Below are 16,586 nucleotides of genomic sequence, written 5' to 3'. Positions count from 1 at the left end.
TGGCAATATGTTAACATCAATTCCTTAACATTGTCTTTTTAGTGAAGGGACTCTTAGTAGGTTGGATCACCTCATCATCAATTTGAGTAAGAAAATAATTAAATTGCAAAAAGCAAAAAACAAAGAGACTAATATTTTTAGTCTCGTAAACATTAAAATATCATTTATTCTATAAACTATTTTTAATCTTATAAAACATCTTTTTTTTTTATCCTTTAAACTACCAAAAATAATCCATATATTCAATTAAAATAAATTACATTTAACCTAAACCCTTTCATCCCATCCATCCACACCTACCACCGTGAGAAATGAAATTCTTACATCATCACTCGAGAACTCATCTACTCTTCCTATCCACATATACCACCGTGAGATATAAAATTCTTATAGCATGAGCTAAAATGTCATCTACTGGTCCTTGTTGAGCATAGACCAACAACGTGGCCAGCACACTCAGTTTGTTGGCTCTCTTTACAACTAATCATATGTCCCACATACATACATAGACGCAACACCTTTGGCCGACATGGTAACAGTTCATTCAAAAATGAATTGGAGTTTACTATAACCAGTCTAGCCCTGATTCAGTTCTCGTCCCACTAGCACGACTCTGCCTAAGAATCCACACACGTGTCTTTGATCCCATCCAAATAAGGACTGGCAAAGGACTCTAGACCAAAAATAGTTCCATGCGTTTTAGGCAGATTTTAAAGTGTTTTTGATCTATGTAATATTTTTTCATACGCCCCTATGTTTATGCAAAGCTAAGAACACATACGAGGATTGCTGAGGTACGTGTCAGAAGATTATAGCCGTACAGAACAAAGAGTGCAGTGTGATATACGCAACCGCCGTGAGCATGATTGATGTGTCATCCTTAGATGACCCGCAATTTCACGTTGCAGGGTATTCAAATTCAATCCTGTTTTCTGCGATAATCATTCTCAACCAATATACAGGAAAGAAGGATATAGCTCTAACCCATTTTGCAAATATTGGGTTGTCTATCCGGGACTGTAGTAGTATAGGAAGAACACTATAAGGATATATGTCTTTCTGCAACAACTTTGAGAAATTGGGTCTGTTTCTTTTGATGCGATTATCATCTGGGTCTCAGTTTTTTTACTGCATTCATTTTGTTTTGGGAAAGAACAGATCGAAGCGACCATGTATATGCTAGATTTATTCTTCAATAATAGATTCGATGGAGCAAAATGGTAAGATTATGTTCCTTTCCTTTTATATTTTTTTTGGGTGTCTATAGAGTGGTTGTGATTGCAACATTGGAAGATGACTTGTGATTTTAGGGGTCTTTGTTGAAACTTAATACTAAATCTCAGTAACAATAGCCTACCATGTTTCGTCGTCTGAACTATCGAACTTTGCTTTCATACCGTTGGTCTGAAAATATTTCTGTTTTCCTTCCATTTCCCAATGATTATCTGAAAATGTTGTTTCAGATAAGTGTCCATTCATTTCCGAATGGTTATCTGAAAGTATTGATCCGGATAAGTGTCCAGAATTTGCCTTTATGTAAACATTCATTTCCGAATGGTTATCTGAAAGTATTGATCCGGATAAGTGTCCAGAATTTGCCTTTATGTAAACATTCATTTCCCAATGGTTATCTGAAAGTATTGATCCGGATAAGTGTCCAGAATTTGCCTTTATGTAACCTTTCGTGTTTCCAGATAAGTGCTGGAAACTGTCATCAAAATTTCAGATTACACATAATAAGCGTTCGGCATGCATAATTACTCTGATTTTTGGAAATTAATTGACATAACCAGCAACAGGAATGATACATCCGCTTTGTGAGATTGAAATTGAAATTTGTCTTAATTTTTACCGGCGACCGAAATAGGTTAAATCGAGGAGTGATTACAATCAGCAATTGTAGCCAAGCAAGAGAGACAGATGCTGAAAGCATCTATAAAATGAACTGAAATGAAACGAAAAATGAATACAAAAATGACATGAAATAAAGTGTCCTAAATAAGGGTGTATAAATTGGCTATACCAAAGAGGAAAGCCCTAGAAAGTGAAGGGCGGCCACTAAATAGTAATGACACACATACTGCGACAAAAGTTAGCTGCCACAAGGGGAGAGAAAGGAGCTATCCCTGCTTATCATCTGAATCAATAGTGCAGATGTTAACACCAAGTTGTTTTAGAATAATGTTCTCTGCAGAGTGGCCTGGATTGATAGGGCCTTAGGAATAATCCCTGGTAACATGAATATGCACCTTATGGTGGTTGGGGCGGAAAATGAATAAGAAGTAGAAGCGCTCCCAGCATCCATGGCAGAAGAATTCATGCTAGAAGGAAAGAAAATAGTGATGCATCTCTGAGTAGGTGTTCTGCAGTGGCAGCTCTACTTAGCGGCTTTGATCCACCTAGGCGTCCTCGACATGAGATGATCTGGAGTCTGGGTGGTACGGGCTAAGTAGAAATACCAGATGGCCCTAGCACTGCTCAACTGAGTGGCTCTGGGACATTTTACTCCCCCAGTGCCCCATAGTGGATGAAAGGAGGTAATTTGGGTGGTTGTCACAAATGTTCTCTGAAGTAGATTTTCTCCGAAAGTAAATCCGTGGATAGTCAGAGGAAGGATTATCACTTTTGAGCTGCAATGTTAATAGATTTGGGAACTGTCTCTCATTTTGAAAAGTTCTTTGCAACTGTTTTCATAAGACAAAGTAATAGAAAGATGATTAGTTTTGAGTTCTCCCTTCCTCCTTGACCATTTCCATATTAGTTTCATAGACCTTAGCCCAAATACCAGCAATGGATTTCTGTTTCCACACGTACAATGTAGGTGTGGTGTATGGTTATCATCTGATAATTGCAGTTTGCAAGCCGCACATGAAAATCATATGTACATGGCAACACTGGAATAAAATACAAAAAATCTCATTCAATGTCCGGATCATTAACCTAAGCAGGCTTATTTCTCTGTTTAGGATTAATTTGTGTGTTGTCTCTTTGGGATTGGGAATTGAACTAATGACCACAAAACGTGGAATCTGCTGCATTTGTCTTCACAACAAACTTACTCTGTTTCCCTCAAAAACTTACCCGGGTCCTCTACATGAGAAAACATGAAATTTGACATCAATTACCAACAGAACTTGGCTTATCATGGTCCCCTAATGCTTATGAAATTATATGAACATTATAATATATCATCACTGCCCAGCTGCCTGTTTATTGTCAAGTGTATGACGAGATTTGGTTGCAAAGAAGTTCGGAATTTCTATATTTTTACTAGGTTGATTAAGACCTAAGCAGCCTTAGCTTATTGGTTCATTAGATTTTGTCATCTATTCAACTGAACAATGACCACTTAATGTTTTCCTGAATAGCAAAACCTTGTTGAAGCTTACTATTTCACGAATCAAGTTGCTGAGAAAAAAGAGCACGAATCGTCTAAAGCAAATGCATAAGGAGATTGGAGAGTTTCTTCTGACTGGGAAGGAGGCTGCAGCTTACATCTCGGTGTGTGACAATTTCAGTTATATGTGCAGTTTATTTGGGAGGGCAGTGTATGTGTGAGAGATGGCATTAATCAGTGTTATGAGTGTATGCGTAAGAGAGGGCATTAATCAGTGAAGTGTGAATTTCCTAGTATTAGAAGAAAATTTCGCACATTCATAATTTTTTTGAGAATGATCTGCTTTCTTTTAATATCTAATTTCCATGAAGCAAAATTTCCTGTGTGAAAAGAGGTACAGAAATGACTTTTTGCAACTAAATTTCATCATTTATGTCACTCTCAGGTCGAGAAAATTGTATGGGAGCAAAACATGACGGATGTGTATGAAATTATTGAGCTTTTTTGTGAAATAGTGGTGGTTCACGTCCCTGTTATTGAAAAGCAGAGGTTGGTTATGCATCAAGTGCTTTATGGTTCTACTGCCTATGCATCTACGGTCATACACTAGCTTGGTTACTATGCATTACTTTTTGTTAATCATCTTCCATGATCGTATTGTCAACGATTGTTAACCAGGCTAGATGCTCAATGTCTATAGATATATTAAGTTTTAACAGCCTTGTTATCATTCAAATTCTGTGCTTAGAATATATCATGAATAACATGTGCATTTTAAATGCTGATATTGGAGTACAGCTCTACTTTTTTTCATTTTATCACTTTAATTTTTTTGTTTGGTTTATGTGCAATAAAAAATTTCGCAATTCTATTTGCATATAATAAACAAGATTACAATCTGCAGATGCTTTACAGCATTACATTATCTCCTTTAAGGAGTCATAACTCTCTAATATAGGCATTATCACAAAGATACATCTATTGCCAAACCAAAATTAACTCAGAACTAGATCAGACAAATATTCCAAAATGTCCTTCTCCTCTAACAACTAGTATAGGTCACCGTGTATCCTTCAAAATGTCCCTTGTTCTGTAAGATCCCAAACCTTAAAATTTTTAAAGATCTAGCACACTTTAGTGTTCTAGTTAAAAATGCTTGCAATCAAAACACTGAACACAACGGGATCTGGAAATGCAGCCTTTATTTATATTATTAACTGAAGAAAATAGTACATGCCCATACAATAATATTGAAGCCCTTGCAATGGCATGCACAACTGCTCATCAAAAGAGAAAACAAAAAACTGAAGCACAATCATGGACCCTGGATGGATCCACCAGACAAATCACACCCACGGGGTTTTCGTCCTTGGGATCAAACTGGAACTGGCCATGCCAAGTTCTCAAGAAAAACACAATAAGATATATAAACTCAAGATACCCCAAATTCCTAGCTCCTATCCCTTTAATAGGCTTGATGGACTCTCCAGAAACCTCATTTTATTATTTTTCCTCAAAAAACGAAGGCAAATACCATGGGCAAATACCATGGGTAGATTCCATCCATTTTGAACATATCAAGAAAAGGGTATATTACAAAACCTCCCGCCCAAAGATTGATTGCCCTCAAGCAATCCACTTCTTTCCATAGCAAAAGCATTTGTATTATGATACCAGGATCCCATACAAACCAGTGTGTTATTCCATGTCTCCATGCTAAATGATCCTGAATGAATCCTTCGATACCTGGATCCCAGAAAATCCTCTGGCCAATCCTGCCCTCAATAGATTCACCTGGATCCCAATGCCGCCTAAGTCTTGGGACCTGTGGGTTATGATACCATCTCAGCCCTCTATCACTACTCGTGCCTAAGAGCCCAAGCTGCAATATGCCCTTGGCTAAGGGTATCCTCCTAGGAATCATTCCATCAATAGAGTTCCAAACGGTGTTGCGGGGGAGCGCGCTCCCCCCCCCCCCCCAACCCTCGATCCTGCTCCCAATCCGCGCTCCCTAAATTTTTTTTCGCTCCCTGCCTTCTAGGGAGCGTTTTGCCTTTTTTGCAATTTTTTTTTGTAGTAATGTTTGAAATGCAATTTTTTTTGAAAGAAACATATAATTTTTGAGTGGGGCAGCTTAATGATCAAGTCTAGGCCCTAGTATTGATATGCTATTCATGGTAATGTTAAATTCTTAAAGTAAAAGTGACATTCTCCTTAATCTTCATTTTCATCCTTCTATTTAAATTTTTAACATTACCATGAAATGACTCAGGATGTTTGAGAGTAGTTCCGGCCTCATTGGATTTCATATGGAGAAAGTAGAATTTTAGATTTCATTCAAAATCCAGCAGACTTATCAATTTTTCAGGATTTCAGGATTGCAATGTTTCCATTGAATTTTGTCATACATTAGGGTATGCAACTCATATTTAATCAAGAGCACCAATCCCTCTATGTACCTTGATGTTAGTGACATTGGTTGTCGAACACCTCTATCATGACCCTCCTAAAAATGTACGCATCACTCAAACAAAATCTTGACTTGACATGCTATGCTTTTTCTATCTTATGTTAATGCTTAGAGGGTGATATTAATGACAAAGATCCCTATATAGATACAGAGGTAATGACAAAGATACCTCTGGATATTAATACTTAGAGGGTGATATTAATGACAAAGATCCTGATTTTCCAACAAGACTAAAAAATTAGACATTTCTCGTGGTGGCAAGAGGCCCAAGCATAAGAAATAGATAATAGATTTACTTCTCTTTTCTAGTTTCTAGTAGATTTTATAACTATTGACTCTTTCATATTTATTATGATATTTTTTTAGACACTATATGACAATTTAAGTTTGAAGTTGGCAATTATAACTCATTAGTAATGAATTATGAATATGATGCTTCATTAAAGTTGAAATTTGTTTCATTTCATTTCATTTTATAACATTTCATTTCATGTTAGATATTATTTGTTGTAATGGTTTTAGCTTACAAGTACAACTTTGGTGATCAATGATGATAAATGTTATATATTGAATTTTGAAAGCTTGAAACTTTAAGATTGATGAATCATGAGACTCAATATGTTGTATGTTACTAACTTGTGGACGTGGTTGATGAAGATTATAACTTCTAGATGATTGTTGTTATATGGTTCAATCTATGTTTTTGTTTTTGCTTTTGTTTTTTGTTTTGTTTTTTTTTTTTGTTCTTTATGTTTTTTATATCTAATTCATTATTCTACATGTTTTTGTCGACATATATGTATCAAAATATAAAAAATATATATATTATATAAAAAACACTTCGGGATTCGCTCCCAAACCGGGAGCTTCTGAAAATGTCGCTCCCACCCCTGTTTTCGCTCTCGCTCCTGTTTTTGCTCCCGCTCCCCGCTTTCGCTCCCGTTCCCAAGTAGCATTGGTTGCAAATCATAAGCTCTTGCCAATCCATTTTGTGGGAAGGATCTAATGCATGAGTGCCAGCACATGGAATAAGTCTACTAGGCTGGTGTTGCCAGCACATGCTTAACTCATGCTGCTCTGCCCGGTCACCCAACATGATCCATTGGAGAACTCTGCCCTACTCTTCCTAATGTATAAAGGTGGGTTGATAGTGCCGCAAGCCCTATCTATGTACTCTTGTAGAGGGTTGCTTTGGAACTCCCAACTGTATTCTTCCTGCTGCCTTGTGAGGGACTTGAGATGTTCCTCTACACTAGACAGTTTGGCTGCTGACTTGACACATACCCCTATGAGCTCCTCAATTTTTCTGTTTTCCTTTAAAACAGTGTCTCAGACAGTCGAGACTCTCTGCTTCAACATCATAAGATCTGTCTTGAAATGCATGATCTTTTCTCGAAAGTCCTCTACTGGCAATTTTGGTGCCCTGCTGAATGCCTCTGTATCTATTTGCACCACATACTCAACTATCATAGCTCCAACTTGAACCTTTGACCGAATCTCTAGAAATGGCTTATCCTGCATACTATATTTGTCATGCGGCCCCTCATGATCATCCTCATCATGTCGGTTTATCACTACTGGGTCCTCACTTAAGTCTCCTTGAATGTCTTCTTCTTGGCCTTCTCTACCTGTGGACAATTTGTTGTCCATACTTTTTGGTTGTCAAACATGGATGCACTGGTGGACTGTTGATTTTTTAGTAGCTTGGGAGATACTCCAAGCCCTAGGGTTCAGGGTTTGGAGGGTGGAGCACCACAAGAGTCACTTGTGGGCTTGGAACCCAAGGTTTGGGTTTTTCATCCATCGATGTTTGGGCCATAACCATGGAGCATTTTGGACATGTGATGGATGGAGATGATAGAGGATGGCGAGGTGAATCCAACGCTTCGAGAATCGTCAAAATTCGAGTTGTCCTTAGTGAGTTATGAATTTTTTAAGTTAAGGAGTGGGAATGGATAACAAGTGTTAAGGTTGGCCTAGTGTTATAATGGCCTGATGATAGGTTGTCATGCTAATGTGGATGTCTTAAAGGAGCCCTCCTTTAGTGTATAAAAAGGAGGTGAGGTGATTTCATTTGAGACAATCCAAGTGAGCAACACAAGGACAACAAAGAGGTTTAGAAGCTATGTTGCACGAAACTTCAAAGAACTCGGCATTTCGGGCCGTACCCATACCCAAAATTCCGAAACTTGGCCGAAACTCGGTTGAAACTCGACCATCATGTAATCATCTATTAGAGTTAATATAGACTTGTTTTTCTTTTTAAATTGTCATCTATGGGTCTTATTCCCTTTTTTCTTGCAAGATAAAGTGTAATTCACTTATGTGTATATATATATATATATATATATATATATATATATATATATGACGTTTCGGCCGACGTTTCCATTTTTGGGGGAAGTGATGTTTCTAAATGTACTCGTTTCGGAAACTCTAAAACGTTTCGGCATTTCGTGCAACTTAGTTTAGAAGGCAACTCGTAGAGAAGAGTGACACTTCTGTGGTGGCCGTAGAACAAAAGCATCTTCAACGAAAGGAAAGGAGTTCAGTTGGGGCTTCTTGGTGATTGTTTGAAGGTGCAGTGAAGTTTGTTGGAAGGCCGAATTAGAAGAGACTTGTTTTGGGCAAATAGAGCATAGGACTTCATCCTTGAAGTAAGCCGAAGTGATGACCTTACTGTGATGATTAGGCCGCAGGCCTGTAGTGGTTGGTTTGAGGGACAAACAACCCTAAATAGGGAGCTGTAGGAGCTTACTCAAGCAGTGAGGTCACCAACATTATGAAGGGAAGGAAGCAGCAGCAAATAAGGTGAGTTTTGGTTGGATAAGTGGGCTACTGTAGGCTACAGAAGAAGCCCTAACCAGTGACCAAAACTCTGTTCATGAACAACAATGAAGAGGTATGTCATTTCTCCATTGGTGACTTGTGTTGGATCCTAGTATTTGGATCAGTTTGGATGAGTTTACATTTGTAGCCTGTGGGAGCCAATTGGAAGGCTTAACGTGGTGGTTAGAAGCCTTTCCTTGGCGCAGATTTCACAATGAAGTATTGGGCATCATTGGACTGGTGGAGAGCAGCGTGTTAATAGCCCAAAGGAGCCCTTGACAAGCAGTTATAAAGGGAGGTTGATAGCTGAAGGTTGGGTGAAGTTGTTGAGCCTATGTGTAGCTCTTTGATGGACGAAAGAAGCTATTAGAAGGTAGATTAAAGCTCAGGTGTTGGCCAACCTAGAAGAGCAGATTGCATCAACCCGTGTTCAGTGTAGCAGAAGCGACTTGCAGCAGTGATAGGAGGCAACCCTCCTGGAGACTCTATGTGTTGTTCTTTGATTGACTAAGGGGAAACTAGAGAGAAGAACGGAAGTGAAGGACCGACAGGACGAGATATGACATAGAGACTGCGTCGAGATTGTCAGTGTATCTTGTATATTTGTACTTGTGGATAATTGAGGGCCATTATTCCTTGTATGGGAGCCCTAGATAGTTGTATTATGTGTTGATTAATATAACAAAGTTGGGTTGAAATTTGTAAAATGTTGTCTATAATTGTGCATGTGTGATTTACTGATTTATATTATTCCATTGTGCAAAGTAGCTTTGTTTAGATTCTTGGTTTGGTAGTGTCAGAGATTCTAAAATTCTATCCTAGACCTAAGATCGTGGAAATTCAACATGGTATCAGAGAGTATCTGAGTTACTTTGGAAGACAGTGAATTAGAGTGTGTACAACTTAAGAGGGAGTTGGTTACATTGTAGGTGAAGGGCTCATTACAATGTCAAAGTTGTAGGCTAGTCTCCGATATGAGGATATGTTGGAGGGATTTTCCTTTGATGGACTAAGGGGTAGCTAGAGAGCAAAATGGAAGCGAAGGACCGATAGGACGAGATACCACATAGAGACTGCAGCAAGATTGTCTCTGGTATGAAGGAAAGGATCGAGTTGGTCTTGTAGGTCAACAAGATCTGGGAGTTCGCCGAGAAAGCCATCAAGAAGCCATTGACCCAAAGGAGCTGGAAGCATACGAGGATTTGGATATGAGGGCAAGGTTGTTCATCCTTGATGGTGTGAAGGATCCCCTAATACCTCATTTGTTTGGGAAGAACACTGCACATGAGATGCGGATGGCTCTTCATAATTTGTTCCAGAATAAGAATAATAACTAGGTATTGGTATTGGAGGATAAGTTGAAGTCCACCAAGATGATGCAGGTTGGAGTGACTTTGTATCTGACGAAATTATCTGAGGTCAAAGATGAACTTGCTGTCGTCGGTGTGACTATTTCAGATTCTGATATGGTGAGGATTGCTTTGAAAGGGTTCACCGAGGAATGGAAGCCCTTCATCAAGGGGATTGCTGCCAAAGAGAAGTTTCTAGAATGGAATAAGTTGTGGGGTGACTTCATTAAGGAAGAATTGTGAGATGAGGATCTTCATTTGAAGAAGAGAGCTCTAATGATGATATGGCACTTGCAGCACGAATGAAGGGTAAGCAGAAAAAGGACTTGAGTAAAGTCAAGTGTTTCAACTGTGGCGAGAATCATACACCTGTGCTTCATATGAATAAAAAAGTCTTTGGGATTCATTCATGGGTGTTTCTGTCTTGGAGGTTGTATTTGCTTCAATGATGGTATACTTCTCTACTTATGCTTTATTTTTTTCCATTTTCTCATATTCTTTATCGAGTTGTGAATGTACAACTATCTTACATTTACAGTTGTTTATTTGATATGCTCTAGGCTAGACAACTCTATCTATTTTCATACAAATTCTAGAGTTTTCTTGCTATTGTGTATTGTTTAAATCCATATGAGCTAATGTGCATGTGAAGTTTTGTAGGGAACATCTTTGGATCGATTAACAAGCGTGAGGGGAAGTCTTCAAGAGACCAACCCACTCTTGGCATAGCTCTCAAGGAGCTCCTATCGTTATTTGAATTTCATAAGTTTATCTTTTGAAAGTGTTTTGTTTTGCAAAGTCCTTTTGACATCGTTTGTGCATAGGTCAATATTTCAATCAAATTTATCTCATAAACTCTTGTGCTTTCATTTCTTATCTAGCTAATTAAGAGCTCCTTGTAAGCTAGACAAGTGGTGGGGTCTTTTCCCATCACTTGATTTAGTTTTTTGTATATTATATTGTAGCGTTATCACTCATTTTGCATGCTTTTTTTCACACTAACTTTGGTTTTAGTTTTGCAGCCCTAACATTTTTGTTGTAGGTTCTCTCAAGCTTCAAGTTCCATTTTCAAGGAGTCCGTGGGCATTAGGAGGGCTGGTGAAAAAGGCTAGGACGTGCATTGCTTTGGGAGTTTGTATTTCCTAATTGTAGCACCATCTTCATCTCTCTTGAGGTTCCATACTTGAAGGATTTTCCTTGTGGTTTCAAAGCCTCATATTGTACTTCCACCAATTCCTCGGGTAGCTCTCAAAGAGCCATTAACCTCATTGTAAACCATAATAAAAAAAATAAAATTTTGTGGGAGCGTGGGTTCAACCCATTGGCATCCTATCTCTCCATTTAGTGAGAGGGCTTGTAGGTAGATTGATTGTTAGTTTTGGCATTTCCATTTTTGCTCACATCTTATGCATGCTTTAAGTTGGAAATTAACATTACACATCACATTCCCTTTACCAAATTTCACTACAATTCGCTTGCACCATTTACATTGATTTCTACAATTCACAAGTTACATTCCATTTCATAGCAATTTATTTTTATGCAAGCACCTCTTTAACTTGATACATTTAGCTTGGTAATTGTCTAAAGTTCACTTATGCCTCATTATTGTGCAACATTTTCATATCTTGAGTATTGATGCATTGTGTATTTGGGCAATTTCATTTTCCAAAGCAACCATTTATTTTATGTCAATCTAATCTCTCAAGTTAGTTTCCTTTTGCAAAGCTACTTTGGGTAATCTTATATGCACCAAACATCACTAAAACTTACCTCCAACTTACGTTGGTTGTATAGACTTTAGGGACCCTCCACCTCTATTGACTCCTCATTGTTATATCCGACTTTTCGGGCGAGGGTGAGGTCTGTGGATAGGAGTTCAATTGAAACCTTGCTTTAGAATACAACTAATAAAATAAACGAAGAGCACATCTACATCACAACTTTACTTTACTTACAAATGCAATTCTCCTATTTATGCTATCTTGAATTTACTTGAGTCTTGTTTGCAAATATCACTTTTATTTCAAAAGGCATTTATTATGCAAGGATTGTGAATTCTTTTGCTTTTGCAACATTTAGTTTTCTTGTACTTGGAATTGGTGCAATTCTATTTCATGTTATTGCTTTGATGATCATTATGCTCATGAGTAATTGATGTATCTTGTTATTCGGGGCATTCACTTCCAAAGTACTATTTCCTTTATAGTTCCAATTGATGTTCACATGCTTATCTTGGTCTAACATTTGAACTGTCTATCATTTGTATTTTGATTTCATTTTGAGCAAGCAATTGTTATTTACTTGAAGGCACTAGTCTACATTTTGAATTTATATTTCAACTTTGCTTGTTTATTTCTTGGAAACAAGATATTTTTTGACAAGTAATCCAAATTAACACTAACTTAATCTCCTAGAAACTCCCATCATATAACTTTTCATTTAGGGACCACCCCCCTTAGCTAACCTAGGATATAACTTAGACGGAGAGAGTTGGGAATAGGTGACAGACCCAACTCTTTGCCCTTGCCACCAAGGCACCAACCACACCTTATGGGGATGAAGGCTTTTCTCACTAACGGGTAGGTGTAGGTGGCAAGAATAACTGACTGTTCAAAAAATATATTAAATTTGAAAACTGTACTAAAAAATAAAATATTTTTTTTTGTAAACCATAAACCAAATTGTCCTAGTCTATTACATTCCTAGGAAATAGGGGCTTAGATCTGCGTTAGGAAATAGGGATTTCCAGGGCTAGATAATAGGAGCTAGATAACACAAGGAAGAGGAGTTGGATCAGGTGTTCTTGCAGGGAGTTTCAACTAACTATTGTTAGTTTTTGTAGCATTGGATGTATTCTAGCCTTGAAATTTTGTGGAGGGGCTAGAATACACGAGATTTCCAAAACCCAGAATTCGTTTCTGGAAATTCCGCCTAGAAATGACTTAATTATATTATTAAGTCTAAACTTAGGGAATATGGTTAATTAATCAGTTTTAATTAAGTCAAGGTGTGAATCATTTGGAAACTCACACGAATCGATCCAGAGATGATCCTAGCCATTGATTAAGTTTTAATCTTGGCTGTTGGTGCTCCAACAAAGGATTATAAGAGGAGATCGATGTGGCGATGGAGAAGACACTTGAGAGGTTCAATTTTTGAGCATATTGATTTCCAGAGTTGTAGTAGTCAGTTGTCGGAGAGAAAGTTAGAGATTGAAGCAGTGTGAGAGGGGCAAGGACAATGAGTCAGGAGCAAAGATTTATAGATCCAGAGAGGCAGCAACAAGAGGGCCGAGTTATCCTAGAGAGGCAGCGCAAAGACTTTGTGCAGTAGCTTCAACAAGGCATATCAATTTGCTGGTGAGAAAAATCGTTCTTAGTTCTAGAGGCTATACAGAGGTTCTAGAAGGTTGGAGAGACGATTTCCTCAATAGCTGGAGGCAAAATGACTTCATCAGAGGCAGTTTTGAGCCGCACGTGTGGGAGAGGCAGTGCAAAATGTTGAAGAATCTAGGGCATCTGGGTATGATGAGATTCTTCTGACGATGATAACTATTTGTGAAGTACTTTTTAATTTTTCCTATTAGCACAATCTCCTCTTATTATTATTAGATCATGTTCTCTTACTTCATCAAACAGTCACCAAAACAAAAGAGACAAGAACACAAGATGTTGGCTCTCAGCCAGGGCAAAACCTCTCTCCTAGAGAGGAAAACCCTTCTGCAAATTTCTCTTATTGAAGCTTCAATTGACAAATGGCAAACCCTAGACCCTTGACAAGAAGATCCTCCAAGCACAAGTCAAGCCTTTCCTTTTGATCCGAGATCACTTCCTCTTGCAGCACTTCGTTCTCCTTCTTTGTCCTTCTTCCGACAACTGATAGCTTTATTGCAACAACCCTAGTTTGCATGCCCTAGAAGGGACATTCTTCTTTTCTTCCTTTGCTTGAGATGTAGGATTTCTTAATCAGGAAGATGACCTTATTCTTAACCCAATTGAGCTCTTTTCTCTGATGTAGTTGCAGATCTGGGACAACAGTAGTATGGCCCTAATTCTTCGCAGGTGTGAGGGGATACCTTCAGGAATTGTTCCTATGCATGCTCTCTTTCCTTCGCTTGAGTAGTCTCTTCCTTCGCTGGAGTAAGAGGCCTACTTGACACTCTTTGCTAGCCCAAACAAGCTTCTTCGCATAACTGTAATAATAGGTTTGATGTGGCAGCAGATTGAGCCTCTTCTCTTCGCGTGTGTCACTGTAATAAGGCCGAAAATCGTTCTTCCAAACTCGGCCTTCTTCCCTTCCTTCTATGTTGAAGTAGAGACACCTTCTCTTGCTTTCTTCACACCCTTTTCTAGACCTCCTTTTCACAGATTTCAGAGATCACTTGGTGGTCTTTTGGTGAGGTCGAATGGCCCTATATATAGGAGTCTGTCCCACTTATTGGGCCGACTTGATCAATTGAGGCCAACTTGTCCTTTCAATTCCGAATTACTTCCTTTTGTTGAGGTCGACATAAGGAGAAGGCTTATGAATTTGCTTGGAGGTCATTCTTTGACTCTAATACATATGTTTACATTGTGTAACATGCCCACATGGGTCTTCAACATTTACATTGACTCTTTGACTTTCTATAGCACCTTAACATGTGCTAGACCTATGCAATGAGCAAGAAACTCATTTTTGCAATTGACAGAAATAATAATTCTTTTTCTTTTACAAGTACAAAGATCAAAATTACATTTATGAAGACAGAACCTATTTACACTTTATTCAACACAGAAGTGCTCATGCTGGGGTTTGGACAACCGATTTTTTGAAGGCAAGTCGTGCCAGAGATTGCCTGTGGTAGAAGGGAAATTCCCTTTAGTATTTTGCCCAGATTTTCTTGTTGTGGATTGCCATTTTTAGGCATCCTGATTGTACTCATATTCTTCACTGTTGCATAATAATAAAACCCTCATCTGCTACACCAGTTTTCCCAATTAGGGTTTTTCTAGGGACTTTTGTCCAAAAATAATTTTGTTATTTTTATGTGTGTGTGCTAGCATTTCTTCCAACGTTTATTCTTCTGCAATTTTGTTTGTGTAGATTGCAGTGTGATTTATTCAGTATTTTCCATAGCAAACAACAAATAAATTGTTAAATAAAATTAACAATTAGGAGAATAATTTCTAGTTGCTGCAATAGGATTCTAGTTTGGAATTTTCACATGGTATCAAAGCACAGTTGATCAACTAGAGAGCTTAGAGGTGAAGAGAGAAGGCATTTCGCTGCTTATTGTGGGCAACAGGACAAAATTCCCAAGGGCAGCGCAATCATTATGCCAGGAGGCCGAGTTACTTGTGGAGGTTTGATTTTTCTGAGTGGGGCAAAAAAATTCGATCCTACTAGATTGAGTGATTCCAGAAGTAGAGGGAGAAGCTCAGATTTTTCGTTGAGCAGATCTCTAGCTTGGACGCAATGGTTTTTGCAGCAGTGTGCTAGAGCAGAGCCAACGTTGGGGTGGAAGAGAGAAGAACACACACAGAGGGAATTCCTCAAGGAACTTCTAGTCTTTTTGGTTTTCCTTGCGATAGACAGTCATCGTGAGAAGATCTTCTCACTCCAGAAGGGAGTGCGAATAACAGAGCAACAACTGAGCAAAAGGAAAGAGGAAGTTTTTGACAGATCGTTGAGATAGCCATTGTTGGGCTTCGTGATGAGGACAAGTTGGATGGAGCTTCCAACTACGTCATCTGGAAGGAAAGGATGTTCTTTCTGCTAGATGAATTTGGCTTGAAAACATGTATTGATGCAGTGGTAGCAGTTCCCACGGATGCAGATCAGCTGAAAGAGTACAAGAAGGAGATGGCACGAGCAACGGTGTCCGGGATCATATTGTCTCACATATAGCTGGCAAAGATATTGCCAAAGAAATGTGGGAGACTCTATCCACGCTATACCAAGGTACTTCCGACTCCCGAGCAACAAAAGATGTACTTAGAGGAGAAGTTGAGATGCAGAATGGGGAAGGCATAGACCCCTTCCTCACTAGGATTCAGGAGGTCTGGGACCAACTTGCAGCTGTTGGGGCAGCACCTCAACCCACGAAGCTAGTGCGATTTGCACTCAACAATGTTTCAAAGGAGTGGTAGGTATTCGTCCAAAGTATCTTGGGCAGAGATACCTTGCCAAGGTGGGACAGGATGTGGGCCGATTTGCAATAGGAGGAATTGAGGCGAGCTCTTCTAAAAAGCTCCATTAGTGGTAGCAGCAGTGGATCGAAGCAGGTGAAGGAGGAGGAGAATGTGGCCCTCGCATCAAAGGGTCCCAGTCAGGGACAGGGGGAGCAGAGGAAGAAGAAGAAGGACCTGTCGAAGGTCAAGTGCTTTAGGTGTGGTGAGCTCGGTCACTACAGTACCCAGTGTCCTCTCAGAAAGAGGACAAGGAGGAGAAGCAGGACCAACAGGTAGCTTTAACGGAGATAGATAGGCTTTCCTCCAGGACGGAGGAAGACTTCGCTATGTTTGCCGATATACTTCCAGGAGTGAGATGGGGTGACTTAGTGTTGTAGCCCCAAAGTGCTACATATGGGTAGGATCCTTGAGGCGTCCACCTCATG

The 16,586-nt window shown here is 39.0% G+C and overlaps 1 protein-coding gene across 3 annotated transcripts in view; it reads left to right on the top strand.

Annotated features, from left to right (window-relative positions):
- Positions 1-1,139: 1,139 nt before the first annotated feature.
- LOC149202397 (uncharacterized) overlaps positions 1,140-16,586 on the top strand; it is a 74,562-nt gene continuing 59,115 nt past the window's right edge. For 2 of the 3 annotated variants that reach the window (XM_089403169.1, XM_089403168.1), the window contains exons 1-3: positions 1,140-1,220; positions 3,369-3,501; positions 3,783-3,886. In XM_089403169.1, the coding sequence (XP_089259295.1) occupies positions 1,171-1,220; positions 3,369-3,501; positions 3,783-3,886 (287 nt within the window). In that variant the 5' untranslated portion in view covers positions 1,140-1,170. The remainder of the gene's footprint in view (positions 1,221-3,368; positions 3,502-3,782; positions 3,887-16,586) is intronic. The other variant, XM_089403170.1, reaches the window with a different exon arrangement.

Source organism: Pinus tabuliformis, chromosome 2_1 (genome assembly GCF_031772625.1).
Source record: "Pinus tabuliformis cultivar Carrire ecotype Pingquan chromosome 2_1, CPIR1, whole genome shotgun sequence".
Classification (NCBI taxonomy): domain Eukaryota; kingdom Viridiplantae; phylum Streptophyta; class Pinopsida; order Pinales; family Pinaceae; genus Pinus; species Pinus tabuliformis.
This window is presented reverse-complemented; position numbering and strand designations above follow the sequence as displayed.